The following is an 18,688-nucleotide window of genomic DNA, read 5'->3' as shown; positions in this document are numbered from 1 at the left end:
TTCAGATAAAAACAGTTCTCAGGGGACTGAAGTTTTAAAAATAGGCTGTCAGTAACTAAAAGCTGTGGGTTTCCATTAATTTCAGATTGCAGTAAGAAGTTCGGCTGCCTGTCATCAGGGGAAAACAACAGGAGAGCTATGTTAATGCAGACTTTGCCCACCTGGTGATTTGCGCTGTGCAGAATTTCATGGAAGTTCTAGCCATGATTTGAAAACATTAAGCTTGTTGTGTACACAGGAAACAGTCTATGTATGCATTAGCGTAACAATAACAATCACACATTGAGTTCTTAACTGGCAGCAGCAAGTCACATGACTGCTGTGATTAGTACTGAGGGGGATTGGCGGTGAGTGGCATTTCAGTGAAAGCCAGAAAGTTTACTTTGCGGTTGTGGTTTATAATGAAACAGCCCAAATGTATGATGAGAAGCTGAAGAAAAGGGAAGACAAAGAACACTAAACAGGTATGTCACAACATTGTTGTATGACTCAATTAACTTACTACCATTAGCTTTTTGAAAGTGGTTCTGTAGGGCACCAAAAATGGTCCTTCTATTGTTACAAGCTTGACATCATAAGAATACAAGAACCCTTTTTTATGCTACATAGAGCCATTTTCAAAAAGGTTTTATACTGAACCATATACAACACATTCTCCATCAATCTAAAGAATGATTTCACTATGTAAGAAAACATTCAGGCATGCAAATGGTTCTTTGAATGTTCAAGGTTCTACATAGAACCATTGTCTTGACTGAAGAACACTTGAAGAACTAACTTTTTTAAGAGTGTGGTCACCATAAAAAAACTAAGGAACAACACAAGAAATTATTATATTTTCATTAAAATATAATTAGACTGATAAAGTGGTTATGTGACACCCACAAAGTGTGGTCACTTTTGTGTTTGTGTGTTTCCTTTATATTATTATTATTATAATTTTTTTAAATCTGCCATTTTAATCCTCTTCTCAATGCACTTCAATTCTAAGCTTGGTAATAGAATGCAGGTACCCCTGCTATTCCCTGATGCTACCAGAAGGGGGCAGTGTAGCGCTGGCTGTGCTGTGATTATGTACGGTAGTCTTGAAATTTACTCTCAGACCAGAGAGGCATTTGTGAAAGTAAGCCACGTCTTCTGTCTCATCCTTTCAATCCTGTTTTTCAGGTGAGCACTGTGTTAAAAATACACTAAAATTCTCCTGAACGGGTACATATATTAGTACATTTGTGTCAACTTACGTGCATTGAGTCGAGGTTTAGTAGGTTATAGAAATGTACACATGCAGATTCTAAGTTGTAAAATGGCGGACATACTTTTTTGTTACTTGTGTTTTAGCTAAGCTCCAAGATCTTAAACTCTGTGAAGAAAATGTTGAAACTTGTTTGAGAGAGTTCTGTAATTTTATTTTGACATTGTGAATGAGTTTCAAAATGTGTTTACATGTAAGAGACATTCTAAGAGATTTAATAGTGCCAGCTATTAGCACTTCGAGTATGTTTTTCTCTTTGAGTTCAATATAACACAGTTATTACGTGAGCCTCGTCTGTATCTCTGTCTTTGCTACATGATATGTAATGGATGCACAGTTGCATACGAGCTTTAGCAATTCTTTTAGCACATGTACATTCTGTCGTATTTTAAGAATATTATCTCCTTCAAACCTAAAAAAATGTGAATTGAGGATGTTGTATTCACCTACTGGACAGAGATGCCTAAATGGGACTGTAGTATGCAGCTATCTCCCTCTGATAGGGACATGTTCAGCCTATATTGACATATGTGAGAAAGCAAGCTAAATATTTGTGTGTTTTGTACTGAACTGTGATGTTTGCTGAGCAAAGAACAAAAGAAAAAAACAAGCAGAAATATTTTTATAAAGAGAATTAAACCGAGACCAGGGAAGCATTCGTGAAAGCAAGCCACGTCTTCTCTCTCATCCTTTCAGCCCCGTTTTTCAGGGGCAAAATCTGTCCCACGGGTCCCAAGCCTGGGACCTGTAACAGATTTTTGGAGGCACCGCTGGGCTCAGCATCGAGCCGGTGATGCTGGTCTACAAATCGACGAACCCTAAGACGAGCATTTGCAGAGACGATCAAGTGCGTGGTGGTGACTCACAAGGCTGGTGAAGTTCAAGGCAGCACGTAAGCAGTGGTAGTGGTCATCAGGGGGGTGCACAACATGGCGAGTGAGGATAGTGAAAGGAAGGGACTGGTTTGGAAGGTTCGGAAGAGTTCACATACCTTGACAGCTGACGAACTCTTTCAAATCAGCAAGACCATCTCAGAGGTACCTAAACTGAAATGACAGTAGTAAGAGGTGATGAGGAAGGATGCATCGATTACATCTGTTCTTATATGCAGTGTAAGACTTTGCTTGACCTAGAGGACACAGGGTTTTCACATCTGTTACTTTTAAAAGATGCTGTTGATGATCTTATCGAGGGCCGTGTAACTACTGTGGTGAGTCCTCCAGTGGGTTTAGAGGTTACAGTTGATGGTTCAGAGCAAGCACTGCCCCCCCCAGTACACATAAGCCACACACCGCAACACCCACCTGCAAATGTAGATTGTGCTGCTAGTAATTGGTTACCAGTGACAACGTCTACATCTAGCTCCAGTACTCATACATCTGAATACCAGCAGTGGCTGGCTAGCTATGAAGAATTAGGTAGAAAGCTGGCTGCATTTCAAATGTCGTCTGTCAGTCCTGAACTAAGTGGGCAGTCACACGCAGGGCATGGGGTGGGGGTCAGATAGGTGACACCACATCTGACATCAGCTACAGCAGCCTGTGCAAACAAATTGAGGAGGGCCTTAAAGCAAACAACACTGAAAGTGAGATTATTCAAGGTGTGCTTTGCATCAGTAGACCAGGACAGTTCAAGGACATGCCAATCAGTAAAGCTGATTTGACTGTGGCAGAGATGAAGAGTTTTCTCCAGTCGCACTTAGGTGAAAAGAACAGTACTGAGCTTTTCCAAGAGCTTATGAGCACCAAACAATATGAGAACGAAACGCCCCAGCAGTTTTTATACAGACTAATTGGCTTGAAGCAAAAAGTTTTGCTGTTTGCATCCAAACAGACTAATACAGATATTGAGTATGAACCTCAGAATATTCAGAATGTGTTTCTCCACACAATTCATCAAGGGATAGCTCCCAAATACAGCGATGTAAGGAGTGAACTGAAGCCTCTGCTGTCCGATCCTACCATATCAGATGAGGCACTGCTGAGACACGTGATCAAGATGATGAGGGATGAGAGTGAGAGGCAGCGTAGATTGGGCCACATCCCACGTCAGAAGGTGACCGTAGCTCGCAGTGCTCAGATTGAGACTGTAACAGAGAGCAAAAAAGAGAAAAGTGCCAGCGTCACAGTTAAAAGCCAAGCAAAGATGTTACAAGAGCTTAGTGCTCAAGTTGAAGCTCTGACAAATGTTATTGAGACCATGAAACAAGTCAGACATCCAGAGTCTTTTTGTAAGTGTACAGCGAGTAAGACGTTTCCACAACCCACAGTGAGAACTTACTGCTGCCCCAGATGTATAGAACGGGGTGTCACTGGTTGCAGTCACTGTTTTGCCTGTGGGGAGGAAGGACACAGGGCAGTAGGGTGTTTAAAGAAGCAGACGCAAGGAGAAAGTCATTTCCAGCCCTTGACTCTGAACAAGACGACCACAGCAACAGGCAGAGTCAAGCCAACCTGAGCTCAATCATGCCAGTGTCAACTGTACAGCCTCTCACCATGTTTCCTGTATGGCTGACTCTACACATAACATGGTCGCTGAGCTTGTGGGTAACAAATGCTTGCTTAAGTGGTACATGAACGGGTATGCCGCCAATGCTCTGCTTGATACAGGAGCACAAGTGAGTATTCTGGATCGTAAATGGAGGCAGATGTATCTGCCTGACCACACAGTTAGACCACTCAGTGAGTTTATGGGCACCAAACCCCTCAGTGTGCTGGCTGTTAATGGAGAGACAGTTCCCTTTGATAGCTGGGTCGAGGTTCCAGTGAATCTCCCTGGCAATAGTGACCCAAATCTGTCCATACAAGTGCCATTTTTGGTGGGTAGCATGCCATTGGAACTCCCACATACTTGGATTCAACGTTATAGAGCAGTTGATAAAGGGGCAACAGAGAGGGGCAAAAGTCCTGGCCATGATTGCTAATCTGCTGAGTGGAGCAATGGAAATAGAAAATGATCAAGCTAATGCAATTGTGAACTTTATTCAGACAAAGAGAGCTGATAGGGTAGACCAAGCCCTGGTGAAGGTAGGCTACCAGGACATTGTCATTCGGGCTGTCCAAGTAGCACATGTCAGATGTAAACTACCAGACACCCTTGAGTCTTCAGTCTCTGTTCTTCTGTTTGAGCCAAGTGAGGAGAGTGTGCGATTAGAAGAGTTGGATGTGGGAGATGGATTAATTGATGTCTGTCACGCTGCGAGCTCATTTGTCAATGTTCTAATAGGCAACCACGATAAACATGATGTCACTCTGCCCTGCCGAACTACACTTGGATGTGTCCAGTCCTTAGCAGCAATAGTGGCCACAGACCAGCTAGAGCCCTGCAAACAGCTTTCCACTACGGAGGTGAGCAGACCAAAATCTGAACTGGTTCCTGAGCTTGACCAAAGAGAGTTGGCCAGTCGATGAAATCCTCCCGTTGACATTAGCCATCTTGCTGAGGAGCAACAAAACGTAGTAAGGAAAATATTGTATGAGGAGTCTTTTGCTTTTGCTCATGATGATAATGATATGGGGTGTATTCCCAGTCTACAGCTCTCCATCACATTAAAAGATGACATCCCAGTCCAGCATCCATACACATCCATCCCAAAACCACACCCGTCAAGAAGTGAAGCAATACATCCAAGATCTGCTAGCACAAGGCTGGATAGTGAAATCTAAGTGCCCGTATTCTGCGCCTGTCGTGTGTGTAAAGAAGAAAGATTGCATGCTCAGGCTGTGCATCGATTACTGACTTTTAAACCAAAAACAGTACCTGACAGATTCCCTCTTCCACGGATCCAGGACCTCTTTTATACTCTTTGTGGGTATTCATGGTTTTCAGTCCTGGACCAGGGAAAAGCAAACCATCAGGGATTCATGGCTGAGGGGTCGCGTCATTTGACAGCCTTCATCACACCATGGGGCCTACATAAATGGGTGCGGATCCCTTTTGGCCTGACGAATGCACCAGATGCGTTCCAAAGGAGTATGGAAGGAATACTTGACGCTCTCTGGGATGAGTGCTGCATCCCCTACCTGGATGATGTTCTCTGTTATGCTTTGAAGATCATGTCGAAGTACTAAGGAAGGTCCTGAGAGTCTTGCAGAGTCATGGCGTGAAGTTAAGACCTACCAAGTGCGAGCTATTTAAGCGAGAGGTGAGGTATGTGGGGTGACTGGTTTCGGCTGAAGGTGTTCGCATTGACCCCAAAGACATCGAGGCTGTTACTGCCTTGCGAGGTAAAACATCTAGTACAGTGGGTGATGTCCGTAGACTTCTTGGCTTTCTAAGCTACTACCACTCATATACACAGGATTTTTCCTGCCTTCCTGGTCCACTGTATGAGCTGCTGCAAGTGAAGGATGGAAAGGTGGAGACACGACAAAGTAAGTCTAAGCGAGAAGTAAAAAAAGGTGCTCAGTGGCCATCACGGACCCCTATAGAATGGACTAAGGAACATGAACAAGTCCTGGAGAGACTGATCGATATGTTAGTCAACCCACCTGTACTTGCCTATCCGGATTTCAGCCTACCATTTACGCTTCACACCGATGCATGAGAGAAGGCGCTTGGAGCAGTCCTGTATCAGCGGCAGAATGGTAGGATGAGAGTTATTGGGTATGGGTCAAGAACCCTCACTCTGGCTGAAAGGAACTACAAGCTTCATTCAGGGAAGCTTGAATTCCTAGCCTTAAAGTGGGGTATCTGTGATAAGTTCAGGGATTATTTGTTCTATGCCCCACATTCCACAGTATATACAGACAATAATCCCTTAATTTACGTCCTGAGCACAGCCAAGTTGAATGCTGTGAGTCATAGGTGGATTGGTGAACTAACTGACTTCAGATTTAACATCAAGTATTGACCAGGCAAAGTGAATGTGGACGCTGACACATTGTCTAGGTGCCCTCTTGAAATGGACACGTATGTCAATGAGTGGACAGAGGAATTGACTCGAGAAGCTGTCGGTGCAGTATGGAAAGGTGGCAATGCCGCAAAGAACCAAGACGTTGCATGGGTTGCAGTACTTAACTTGGCCACACGTGACTTACCCGAACAGAGTGGTATGAAACTCATGCCAGCAATCGACCATGATGAGCTAGCAAAAGCTCAAAGATCAGATTCAGTTGTTGGCCCAGTACTAAAGCTAAAAGAGACATGCAAAGTATTGACTAATGACATGAAGCAAGGAGTTGGGTATGAGTATGTACTGGTCATGGTGGACCATTTTACAATGTTTGCACAGGTGTATGCAACCAAGGATAAGTCTGCAAGAACAGCTGCTGAGAGAATCTTTGATGATTTTATTCTCCAATTTGGCTGTCCTGCAAAGCTGCACCACGATCAAGGCTGTGAGTTCGAAAACGAACTATTTCGAACATGGCAAAAACTGGCAGGGGTAGGGCACTCAAGAACAACTCCCTACCATCCGCAGGGCAGTCCTGCTGAAAGATTCAACAGAACTCTGTTACAAATGTTGATAGCGCTAGAGGAGAAGGAGAAAAGCCGATGGAAAGAACATCTGCCGCAAATTGTACATGCCTATAACTGTACATGGCACGAGGCAACCGAGTATTCTCCATTCTTTTTTTATACGGACGGCATCCAGGTCTCCCAGTTGATTTCCTGTTCAATCTTGTGTCAGATGAAGAGGCTCGGACGCCAAAGGGTTATGCTGAAAAATGGAGAGAGAATGACTGAGGCCTACTGCATTGCATCAGAAAATGGACGGCGATCTAGTGCACGAGGGAAACATTACTACGATCAGCATCTGAGGGGAGTGCTCTTACAGCCAGGCGACCGTGTGTTGGTATGAAATTTGAGGGAAACAGACGGGCCTGGAAAGTTGAGATCATTTTGGGAAGATACCATTCATGTGGTTAAAAACAAATGTATGACAGGCCTGTATACAAGGTACCTCCTGAAAATGATGCGTCAAAAGTACGTATTTTACACCGAAACCTTCTGCACCTAGTTAATGACTTATCGGCAGACCTACCTCTGACCCCAGCACCACCACAAAAGAGGAAGCGAAACAAACACACAAAGCCTGAGAGTCCTAAAGAATAAGCCTCAAACAGCGAAACTGATGATGAAGAGGGGCCTACATATTGGTTAAGAGTACCCTTGAGAAGGGAGCAAGGAGTGTCTGAGAGAACACCTGTCTGTGACAATCAAAGCAGTTGTGTACCTGCCTACGCTCAGCCAAGGATCCCAGTCCAAAGAACACCTATTAGAGAAAAAAGAAAAGAAACAGTACTTACCTACATTCCTGATAGAAGCTCTGTCATTGACGAACCTGTAATAGAGAGAGAACTTACCCGAGAGAAGATACCTGCAAGGGAAACAGAGAAAACAAATCACCTGGGTGGAGAAAGTGAAGCAGAATACTTCCTGGCAGACCCAGGACTGATAGATGCTGAGAGCGAGCCTGAGCAAGAGGTTGACCATGTACTAATGCATAATTCTTTCAGTCCTACTCTGACCCCTAATACTGACAGTTGGTCCCAGTCAGTTAGGAGATCTACACGAAATAGGAGACCAACACAGAGGATTACCTACCCCACATTAGGTCAGCCTGAACTTAGACCACACACTTAACACCATAGGGGTTTTTGAGGCCACATACACACCAGTGTGGGGAATTCCACACTATTATATTCCCCACCCATATCCTACACTTCAGCACACATCAGCTTCAATGTACCCAATACCTGTGTCAGTATACTAGAAAGTGGGTTGCGTTCATAAATCTGAATAGTGATGTATAAAGTTAAGTAAATGGATTTTTGGTAATGTCAGGAGCCATTTTGTTTTGTCCGGGATCGTGTGACACCCACATAGTGTGGTCACTTTTGTGTTTGTGTGTTTCCTTTACATTATTATCATTATTATTATTATTATTGTTAGTTAAATTTTGTTAAATCTGCCATTTTAATCCTCTTCTCAATGCACTTCAATTCTAAGCTTGGTAATAGAATGCAGGTACCCCTGCTATTCCCTGATGCTACCAGAAGGGGGCAGTGTAGCGCTTGCTGTGCTGTGATTATTTACGGTAGTCTTGAAATTTACTCTCAGACCAGAGAGGCATTCGTATAAGCAAGCCACGTCTTCTGTCTCATCCTTTCAACCCTGTTTTTCAGGTGAGCACTGTGTTTAAAATACACTAAAATTCTCCTGAACTAGTTAGTACAGCATACGGGTACATATATTAGTACATTTGTGTCAACTTACGTGTATTGAGTCGAGGTTTACTAGGTTATAGAAATGTACACATGCAGATTGTAAGTTGTAAAATGGCGGACATACTTTTTTGTTACTTGTGTTTTAGTTAAGCTCCAAGATCTTAAACTCTGTGAAGAAAATGTTGAAACTTGTTTGAGAGAGTTCTATAATTTTATTTTGACATTGTGAATGAGTATCAAAATGTGTTTACATGTAAGAGACGTTCTAAGAGATTTAATAGTGCCAACTATTAGCACTTTGAGTATGTTTTTCTTTTTGAGTTCAATGTAACAGTTATTAAGTGAGCCTCGTCTGTATCTCTGTCTTTGCTACATGATATGTAATGGATGCACAGTTATAGACTACATACACGAGCTTTAGCAATTCTTTTAACACATGTACATTCTGTCGTATTTTAAGAATATTATCTCCTTCAAACCTAAAAAATGTGAATTGAGGATGTTGTATTCACCTACTGGACAAAGATGCCTAAATGGGACTGTAGTATGCAGCTATCTCCCTCTGATAGGGACATGTTCAGCCTATATTGACATATGTGAGAAAGCAAGCTAAATATTTGTGTGTTTTGTACTGAACTGTGATGTTTGCTAAGTAAAGAACAAAAGAAAAAAACAAGCAGAAATATTTTTATAAAGAGAATTGTTTAAATAAACCGAGACCAGAGAGGCATTCGTGAAAGCAAGCCATGTCTTCTGTCTCATCCTTTTAACCCTGTTTTTCAGGGGCAAAATCTGTCCCACGGGTCCCAAGCCTGGGACCTGTAACAGTTATTATTTTTAATTTCCTTGACATGCAGTCCCGCAGCCTGTGCAGATTTTGTTTGACAGTGGTCCCAAATGCAAAAATGTCTGGGTATCTCTCTGAAATAACCTGGTAGTTCTTGTTTTCCATCCTGATGGGGCAGTTAATGGTGAAATTTTGTTTTAGGATACAATAATAAACAGTAAACTACTGCAAAGCATTCAATAATGTACATGTTGCAAAAAAATAGATAAATACAGCAAGGATGGTCAAGGTAATACAATGGCTACAAAAGCGGCGACAGTCAGCACAATCAACGTATTTGGAGATGCTACTGGCAGCTAGCTTTTTACATGAATTTAATCTACACACCTGTGGTATTCAAGGTTTAACTAGAGCTATTTTTGAGAGTTAATGTTTCTCTCCATGCAGAAAACCAACTATCCATTTGTGTGGATTTCACCATGCCGCCTGCTGTTGGAGGTCCTGTGGGGTACACTCCTCCGGAGGGGGGCTGGGGTTGGGCAGTGGTGGCTGGTGCCTTCATCTCTATTGGTTTCTCCTATGCCTTTCCCAAGTGCATCACTGTGTTCTACCGAGATATTGAATTGATCTTCAATGCCAGCACAAGTCAAGTCTCCTGGATCTCCTCCATCAATGCATCCTTCATATATGCAGGAGGTGAAGCACAAACTCTATTTTAGCCTTTATACTTTTGCACTTTCAGTATGTAAAGTTGGGCATGTAGGGGGTTAGTAGCCTCCATGATCATAATTCCAGTCTTCAGTTTGGAAGCTTAGCAAAATTATAGGTCATAGAGAGGAGCAAAATGCAATTCATAGCAAGTTTTTAACAAGTTTTTGCCACTCTTTGTTCTCCATTCACACAGAAAAAAGTTAAAGGCCATCCTTCATCCCCACTGTGCGGTGTTATGTACCAACAACAGTCTTTAATTTCTACACAACTGTTTTACAATGTCTATTTATCCCTTAGAATGAAAATGTTACTGTGCCTGATGATATGTAAATGACCTCTGTTCTGATTGGCTGCCTTGCACCGTGTTTTATTTTGAAAAGCAGTTAACTTAAATGCAAATGGATGGATTTTCACTTAGAAAATCAACAAAACGTGCAACTTAACCAGGGGAGCCCAAACCTTTGCTAATGACTGTAAATATGCTGGTTTCCATGATATGAGACCTTTAAAAGAACTGAATTACTCACTTTGAAATTGCTTTACACTTGAAGAACACTAAGCTACAGTGTCTTTTGTAAAACCACTAAGATGGCCAGAGTGCAGCAGACTAGAAGTGCAAGTCCTTCAGATCTTAGACAGGATTGTAGCATGCCTTAATGAAATGAGCATTGTGATAGTAATAAGACTTAAAGTTGACAGAATAAATGCAATCGCTTGTTCAAATGCTTTAGACTACACTGCTGAGATTAGGTTTTATAATGGTCTTCATAAGTTCAGATTCTAAGCGTTTTTTTTCCGAATGCAATATATTTTACAGTAACTCTATAATATACAGCAAGCTGCAGTTAATTTGAAGTTATCAGGAAATAAATATCTTTCTCAATCCTGTGTGTGTCACAATTGTTGGCACCCCTTCATTTAATACTTTGCGCAGCCTTTCTTTGCAAAGATTACAGCTCTGAGTCTTTTCTTATAATGCTTAATAATACTGGAGAACACATGGCAAGTGATCTGAGACCATTCCTCCATACAGAATTTCTCCAGATCCTTTAGATTCTGACGTCCACACTGTGGAGTCTCCTCTTCAGCTCATCCCACAGGTGTTCTATGGGCTTTAGGTCAGGAGACTGGGATGACCATAATTCTGTGGTCAGTGAACCATTTTGTGTTGATTTTGAGGTGTCCTTTGGATCATTATCCAAACTATGGCCCAGTGTAAGCTTTCTGGCTGAGGAGGTCAGGTCTTGATTTTATTTCTGCTGGAGTCTGTAATACCATGTATCTGAATAAATTGTCCAGGGCCTTTGGAAGAAAAACAGTGCCACAACATCATAGATCCACTATCATTCTTCACAGTGGGGATGAGGTACTTTTCTGCATGGCAGACTAACCTCTGGTGTTTGTTGCCAAAAAACTCTATTTTGGTCTCATCAGACCATACAACACAGTCCCACTGAATGTTCCAGTCATGTTTGGCAAACTGTAGGAGCTTGAGTTTGTTGACAGCAGAGGCTTTCTTCAGGCAACCCCCCACACAACTTGTGGTTATGTATGTGGTGTTTGATTGTAGTTTGGGAGACGTTGTGACCCCAAGACCTAATAAATGTCTGCAGTTCCCCATCTGTGATCCTTGAGATTCTTTGCCCATGCGAACTATCCTCCTCACTGTGCATGGGGTCAGCATAGACATACATCCTCTTTCCAGCAGATTCTTAACATCTCCAATTGTTTCAAACTTCTTAATTACTGACCTGATAGTGGAATTGGGCATTTTCAACTGTTCAGCTATTTTCTTGTAGCCATTCCCTGATTTTTGCAGCTCTACAACCTTTTGTTATGCATTATTGCTGTTTTTTTTTCTGGGGTTTCACATAGTGATGGATGACTGAGGGAACTTGTCCTCTGTTTCATCTCATATATATTCCCTAATTAATCAGGAAGTCATGGCTGACCATTTAAGTATGATAATCATTCAGGAGAACTTTAAAACATAATGTATAAATGGGAATATACTTCAGTTAGATTTCCCTCTTAAGAATATCTAGGGGTGCCAACAATTGTGGCACACACAGGTTTATTTATTTCATGGCAAAAATTATTTTGTTTTTCTTTCAATCATTTTACCTTATATAAAGGTATTGTGTGTGTGTGTGTGTATGTGTGTGTGTGTATTGCTGTTCAGGGAACACATATTTCACTCAGCAAATGAAAATACTGAAGCTGTGGATATGTCAAACTTCAAACAGTTACAGAACATTAGCCTAACCCTATAACCCACTAATCATTTAGCTTCTAGCTATCCAAAAACCATATGTGTCTAAAATGAGGTAATCAGTTGATGGATCAAGTGGTTTCCCTTTGGCTTAGCTGATCTTGTGATTGATTAGTTTTAAAGCTCATCTTATTTAAACAAGTAATTGTGCATTCAGTCTTCAATGTGAAAAGGATTATATACATCACATTTTGAGACTGCATGAGCTCATGGCAATTATATAAAAGTAAGCACAGTGACAATTTGTAAAAAATCACTCTATCCTTCCAATCCTGTAGATTCAAAGGGTGTAAAAATTCAGAATATTTATAAAATAATCATTTTCATGTTTAATTTACAGTGTTTTTCACAGTGAGCGAACATTTGTCACTTCAAGGTGAGATATTTATCCTGAAGGTACATGGGAAATGAAATCATCCTTGAAAAATAGTAGTTAAGAAATTGACACAACAAAACTGTGAAACTGAGTAGTTTATTGAGGCCTTGGAAATACTAAGTTGATGTGAGCCAATTTACCTGTAATTTAATCTTAAAGACCTTTAAAACAGACATTGTATGTTTTATAGTACAAATGCACAGACAAATTGGAGAACATTTACTGAGACTTTCTTAGTGATGAAACAGCAAAACTGTTGCAAAATGTAGTAATAAGATCTACACTTCAAGCTCCCACTATCAGTCCTGTTGTAGAGTCTTTACATCCTAACTCTTCAGGTGACTTATCACAAAGACACATGCTGTTTGTTTTTTAAAAAAGTTTTTGGAATATACATAAATACTAAAATGATACTATGTTGTCTAGGAAAGGGCAACAATGAATATTAATCAAATGTACTGACAAGTTTGACTAATTATCAATTATTCTAAAACTTTTATTAGGAACTAAAGGGAATTACAGTTAGCATAAGTTTCGTGTGCTATTCTATATATTTAAAATATTCATTTAAAATACTCAGCTAGATGGGACACAAACATCCTTTACTGAAGTTTATATGTTACGTCTGTGCTTTCCAATGTTTAGAGACGCTTATCTGATATTACTGGGCATTAATAGTAAATCTGTAATAGTAAGTCATTTTTGATGTTCCATTCTGTCTTGCGAGTCCAAAAATCATAAATTCTGCAATGAGGTCTGGATTGTGAATTATTTACTGTGTTTAGCACCAAAGCACAGTGAGCAACACACACAAAGGACATATATGCAATAAATTCCCTCTCATCAATTTTTTTAATAATTTCATTTGCTAATGTGAAATGTATTTCTAAAATCCATTTCAGTGTTAGTTAATCTGTTCTATTTTGTACAGGCAGTGCAGTATAGCACCTTGGAAATAGAAGCTAGCTCTAAGAAGCTTCTCATGGGCCCTTGTGTTAGCCTGGCAAGAGTCAATATTTCAAGTTTCATTATGATCTGTTAAGTAAACAATGTACAGGAGTGGGGTTAATGGGCCAATATAGCCTCCAATGATGGCCTGTATTATTCCGACACCCTCAGACATCCTCCTTGCACTCCACTACCATGAAAAGGCATTCCAGTTCTCAGAAGGGTTGAGAGACATTTCTACCACCAGCCCCTCAAACCCTTGACATCACTAAGGGGTCTACAAAAGTGAAGACTTAAGGCAGTGCCATTTCACAATATGCAGTTTTTCATCACAACTCTTTAGCAATAGGCTATCCATATAGCTAACAGCTAGCCCCAGAGCTAACTGCACAACATATGTTCTTTCAGCTAACGTTAGATATCCATGTGGGATCACTTTATTTTTGATGCAGAAAAAGCATTTAAGACAGTGGAAGGAAAGTCAGCATGAAAAAGAAATAGAATTGGGTACTGGAGGTTATACAAATTCAACTCCTCCCCAACCTGAACTAACTCCTCAGATACTATAACAGTCGTAAAAGATGCCAAAAAAGTCCTTTGAAGTTAAGAAACTTTCAAAAGAAGGTTTATTAATGAAAATGAGATGTGAAGAGCCTCCACACAAAGACATTCACAGCTCGATTCACACACGTCTGAGTCGAGTCTTGAGTCTCTGGGGTACGAGTGGAAGTCTTTAGTAGAGAATTTTAATTTAGTCTTGTTATTAGCTGCAGGCATTGCATTCTACAAGAGTTAAAAATCTGTCACAGCTTTAAATAACAAGCCTTCCATTATAGACCCTTAGTCTGAAGGCCAAACTGAAGTGATATGTGCATTAAATGTGTTTTAAGGAAAGAGGCAGAACAGCAGTTGGTTAGTCCGTAGCTTGTCTGTAGTTTCTAACTAGCATAATAGCTAATCCAGCTGAAGTTTTAGGAAGGTTTAAAGGAATGTGACCGGTAACTTAAGTTACATTGCTGACAACTTTAGCTATAACAGCTATAGCACTAGCTAGCAAGCTTGTTATACACACTGTCTGTTTGCAACCGTTTCAAGTTGCTTCACCTCTTTTACTGCATAAAGCGCTTCATTCTGTTCATCAGACTGAAGGTTTTTCAGTAACAAAAGGCTTGTTGCGTCTGAGTTGCTGACTAAAGTGTAATTAAAAGATCTGGTTAAAGCCAAGAAGCATTTAGTGGCCTTTATTTTTAAGAGTGTGATTCCTAACTCTGATCTTCGAGTACCCTAACATAGCCCGTTTAGTGTTTTCTATGCTCTAACACACCAACTTCAATTCAGGAAGGGCTTGTTAATGAGCTGATTGGTTAGATCAGGTGTTTTAGAGCAGAGAAAACACCACAATATCTAGGGCAGGGGGACTGCAGGACCAGCGTGGCTAATCACTGCTATAACTGAATGTAACTGATTAGTTTTCATTGGACTCTTGTAGCTTTGTTTGATGTCGTCACCTTGCTTTGTGTCCTTCTCATTATCCACAGGTCCAATCAGCAGTATCCTGGTGAATAGGTATGGCAGTCGTCCTGTAATGATACTAGGGGGCTGCCTCTCAGGATTTGGACTCATTGCTGCCTCTTTTTGCAACACAGTGGAGGCATTATATTTCTTTGTGGGTATGGTAGGAGGTGGGTTAAGTGAACACTGAATTCACAATGAATCTACAAATGATAGTATATTTTAGTATATCAAAAGAGAACTTTTTTTATCATGTCTTTATGTTTATAATGTCTTAACAGGTCTCGGACTTTCATTCAATCTCAACCCCGCCCTTATAATGATCAGCAGATACTTCTACAAGAGGAGACCTTTTGCTAACGGAATTGCCATGGCTGGTACTCCTGTATTTCTAGCCAGTCTAGCTCCTTTGAACAGCTGGTTTTATGACCAGTTTGGCTTGAGGGGTAGCTTACTTATCCTGGGTGGGCTTCTGCTCAACTGCTGTGTAGCTGGATCTCTCATGAGGCCCATTGGGCCAAAGCCCAAGCCTGCTGTGGAAAAGCCTGACACTTCACCAGAGAAGAAAACAATAATGGAGATTATCAATAGTTTTATTGATCTTACCCTCTTCAAACACCGTGGCTTCCTCTTGTACCTAATCGGAAATGTTGTCATGTTTTGTGGACTTTTTACCCCCCTCGTGTTCCTCAGCAATTATGCCAAGACTAAGGATATTCCAAACGATAAGGCTGCATCTTTGCTCTCGGTGCTGGCTTTAGTGGACATGGTAGTGCGGCCCTCAATGGGAACAGTGGCCAACACCAAATGGGTGAGGCCCAGGGTCCAGTATTTCTTCGCAGCTTCTGTTCTGTTTAACGGTGTCTGCCATGTGCTTGCACCTCTGTCGGTGGGCTATTCAGGGTTTGTTATCTATTCTGCCTTCTTTGGGTTTGGGTTTGGATGGCTGTCGTCTGTGCTGTTTGAGACTCTGATGGATCTGGTGGGGGCAGAGCGCTTCTCCAGTGCTGTGGGGCTGGTGACCATTTTGGAGTGTGTGCCAGTGTTACTTAGTCCTCCCTTGTTGGGTAAGTCTAAGAATCTGATTATTAAAGAGTATAATCATTATAAACCTGAGCATTTGCATTTGGCTAATTTCAAAAGGCTAACAAGTTAATATCTTTCTTGGACTTAGAATTTAGGCCCTTATTCTATAACTAACTGATTATGTACAATTTTTGTAACAGACTGCAAATACTTAAAGTTTTCACTATCATTACCACACATCAGCTGCACTAGTTTAGTTTTCAGCCTTCAAAGTTGTACCCAAGCTGTTCTTTATCTTACTAGCTGAAAATGTCATGCAACCGTGTGTGGTATGAGTATGCAGCTCTGGCACAACCCTGCACTAAAGGTCCAAAGCTAATGTGTAACTGCTCTGCAGTGATGATGTACAGTGGCTTGTAGGCTCGAGCAGTTCAGGCAAGGCAGAAGATATGGCCGTCACATGAAGGACACAATGTGATAGTTTAAGAAGTGGAGTAGGCGAAAGCCTAGGGCAAAACAGTTTTGAATTATTCTTATTCTTTTTCTTTGGAGAACCAACTTATATTATCATACACCAATCTGCAGTACACATAATATCCCATCTTGTTGTAAAAAATTATTATACAACCATTCAACTTATACAACCATCTTGAAACTCATGAGCTGGCACAGTTCCATTTTTTGTCTTGCAAGTCTTCTGCTAGACTGTTCAAATTGTTCATATTAGTGTTTACCAGTGGGCACTGGATCAACCTTTAAGTAAACCCAGATGTGGGGGGAGATTTTCTTCCCAAACTGTGTATTCATTCACATATACACAGTATATACAAATATACAAAGTAATTTTTATTGCTTGCACTTGCAAGGGTGCCCTTAGAGCAAGTCAAAGGTTTTAGATTTAGGATGATTGCATGAGGCTACAATGCCATTGTGCAATGTCAACAGATCATAAGCTACCTCAAAGAAAAATGTGAAAGATAAAAGAAAGTTTACATGTGGTTACAGCCTAAAGACTGCTATTTCACATTCATGGAGACATGCAAAACCCTTCAAAACCCTTTAAAAAGTGGTCCTTAAGGGTCTTTAGTGAAGGAAATGGTTATGCATAGAACCATGACAACTCAAAGCATGATCTGACTGTATAAATGTTTCATGCCTGATTAAATCATTTTCTCGATACAAAACATGGTGTATATAGTTCCTATAGTTAAGAATCTTTAAAAATGGTTCTATATAGCACTAAAAAGGAGTCCACTATTGTTACAAGTCAAATAACCCCTTTTCGCACTATATGGAAACAATTTTGCTAAGAGTTTACATTTGCAAGTAAAAATTGAACAATTAAGAAGAAAAGAAGTTTCACATTTCAGAATTCTTAAAGAATGTACAAGGAACGTAATGCTCATATTGTATTTGCATTCACAGGAACATTTAATGACATCTACTGCGACTACAAATACACTTACATAAGCTGTGGAATAATCCTGTTGGTTGCAAGCTTGTTTCTTTTTGTCGGCATGGGCGTCAACTACAGGCTGCTGGATAAGGAAGCAAAAGAGGAAGCTAAAAGAGCCCAGCTGAAAGAAACGTCAGATGAATACACCACAGAGACTGCAGCCAAGCAGACTGGCAATGAGGAGACGGTGGCATAGAAATAAGCTGCTTCCAAAACTGCAGGAGTGCACTAAGTGATCTAGTCTATGAATGACTAGCATGGCATGCACAAACAGAATTCACAGGAAGACAGACACAAGGTTTTTTATAACCAGTGCACTCTCCATGCTTTGAGAATAGGATTTTGTTATACAGTGTCATCTTATTTTTGGAAATTTTCAATGGAATTTGTGCAGTAATATGGATAAGTGTAAAGTAGTCTAGAAATAAACTATTTAACCTTGAACTAAAATATTGATCACTACAGTATGTTTATGCAAGAATAAACAAAGAGAAGAAAAACAGATATTGTCTTTCTCTTTTGTTTCAATACTTGTGTTACTGTTGTACATGGTCATGCATATTTAGTTGTTTATAAGTAGTGGTTGTATAGCATAGTGGATAACACCATTGACCTGCACAGAGGTTAAAGGTTTATTTCCCCATTCAGGAGAGCATGTCACTGCTATAACTATAAGACACTACATTCATTTACCACTGTAAGTCACTCTGGATCAGATACTCTGCTAAATATGTAAATAAGCTTAAGAGAATTCTTGCCAGCATTTGGCAAGAGCAGGCTGCAGAAACATCTGCTACTAGAGACAGTAGAGTAGTTTGCAGACAGTAATTCTGATTGGAGATTAATCTTGACCCATTACTTGCTTCAGCAAATGATTTTCCTTCTTCCTTTAATTTTTGAGATTTAAAAGAAATCTTATCTTGACCTTACACTAATATCATTATTGATAATATTTAATGCAATTATGAAATAACATATTTAATACTCTTGGTTTATTGCTTAGTCAGTAGCTAAAAAATATATACTGTTTTAGATAAAAAAGTAGCCTCAAAGTAATTTTAATCAATGATCAATTATGTTTATAGTAGCAACAGCCTGCAAATACTACAGAATTCTAATGATAGGAAGGTGCTGGATCAGGACTCCAACCCTACACAAATGGAAACACTATTAGAG

General features: G+C 40.4%; 1 protein-coding gene across 5 annotated transcripts; it reads left to right on the top strand.

Annotated features, from left to right (window-relative positions):
* Positions 1-302: 302 nt before the first annotated feature.
* LOC118808424 (monocarboxylate transporter 1-like) lies at positions 303-18,005 on the top strand. 5 transcript variants are annotated; one of them, XM_036571086.1, is made up of 6 exons: positions 303-464; positions 1,962-2,144; positions 9,659-9,907; positions 15,057-15,200; positions 15,312-16,097; positions 17,482-18,005. In XM_036571086.1, exons 3-6 carry the CDS (start codon positions 9,691-9,693, stop codon positions 17,706-17,708), a joined length of 1,374 nt encoding a protein of 457 aa, XP_036426979.1. In that variant the 5' UTR covers positions 303-464; positions 1,962-2,144; positions 9,659-9,690; the 3' UTR covers positions 17,709-18,005. The 5 variants fall into 5 exon arrangements, with proteins under 5 accessions (XP_036426979.1, XP_036426980.1, XP_036426978.1 ...); XM_036571087.1 differs by having other exon boundaries at positions 1,949-2,144; XM_036571085.1 differs by lacking the exon at positions 1,962-2,144.
* The last annotated feature ends 683 nt before the right edge of the window (positions 18,006-18,688 follow it).

Source organism: Colossoma macropomum, unplaced genomic scaffold (assembly GCF_904425465.1).
Source record: "Colossoma macropomum unplaced genomic scaffold, Colossoma_macropomum, whole genome shotgun sequence".
NCBI classification, from domain to species: Eukaryota; Metazoa; Chordata; class Actinopteri; order Characiformes; family Serrasalmidae; genus Colossoma; species Colossoma macropomum.
The sequence above is the reverse complement of the archived record's forward strand: the minus strand, read 5'-3'. Positions and strand labels throughout refer to the sequence as shown.

Excerpts from the sequence above, each read along its gene's own strand:
- LOC118808424 (XM_036571085.1), top strand. The coding sequence starts at position 9,691 with ATGCCGCCTGCTGTTGGAGGTCCTGTGGGGTACACTCCTCCGGAGGGG. Across the intron at positions 9,908-15,056 it reads ATCCTTCATATATGCAGGAG|GTCCAATCAGCAGTATCCTG; the intron begins GTGAAGCACAAA and ends CATTATCCACAG. Across the intron at positions 15,201-15,311 it reads CTTTGTGGGTATGGTAGGAG|GTCTCGGACTTTCATTCAAT; the intron begins GTGGGTTAAGTG and ends ATGTCTTAACAG.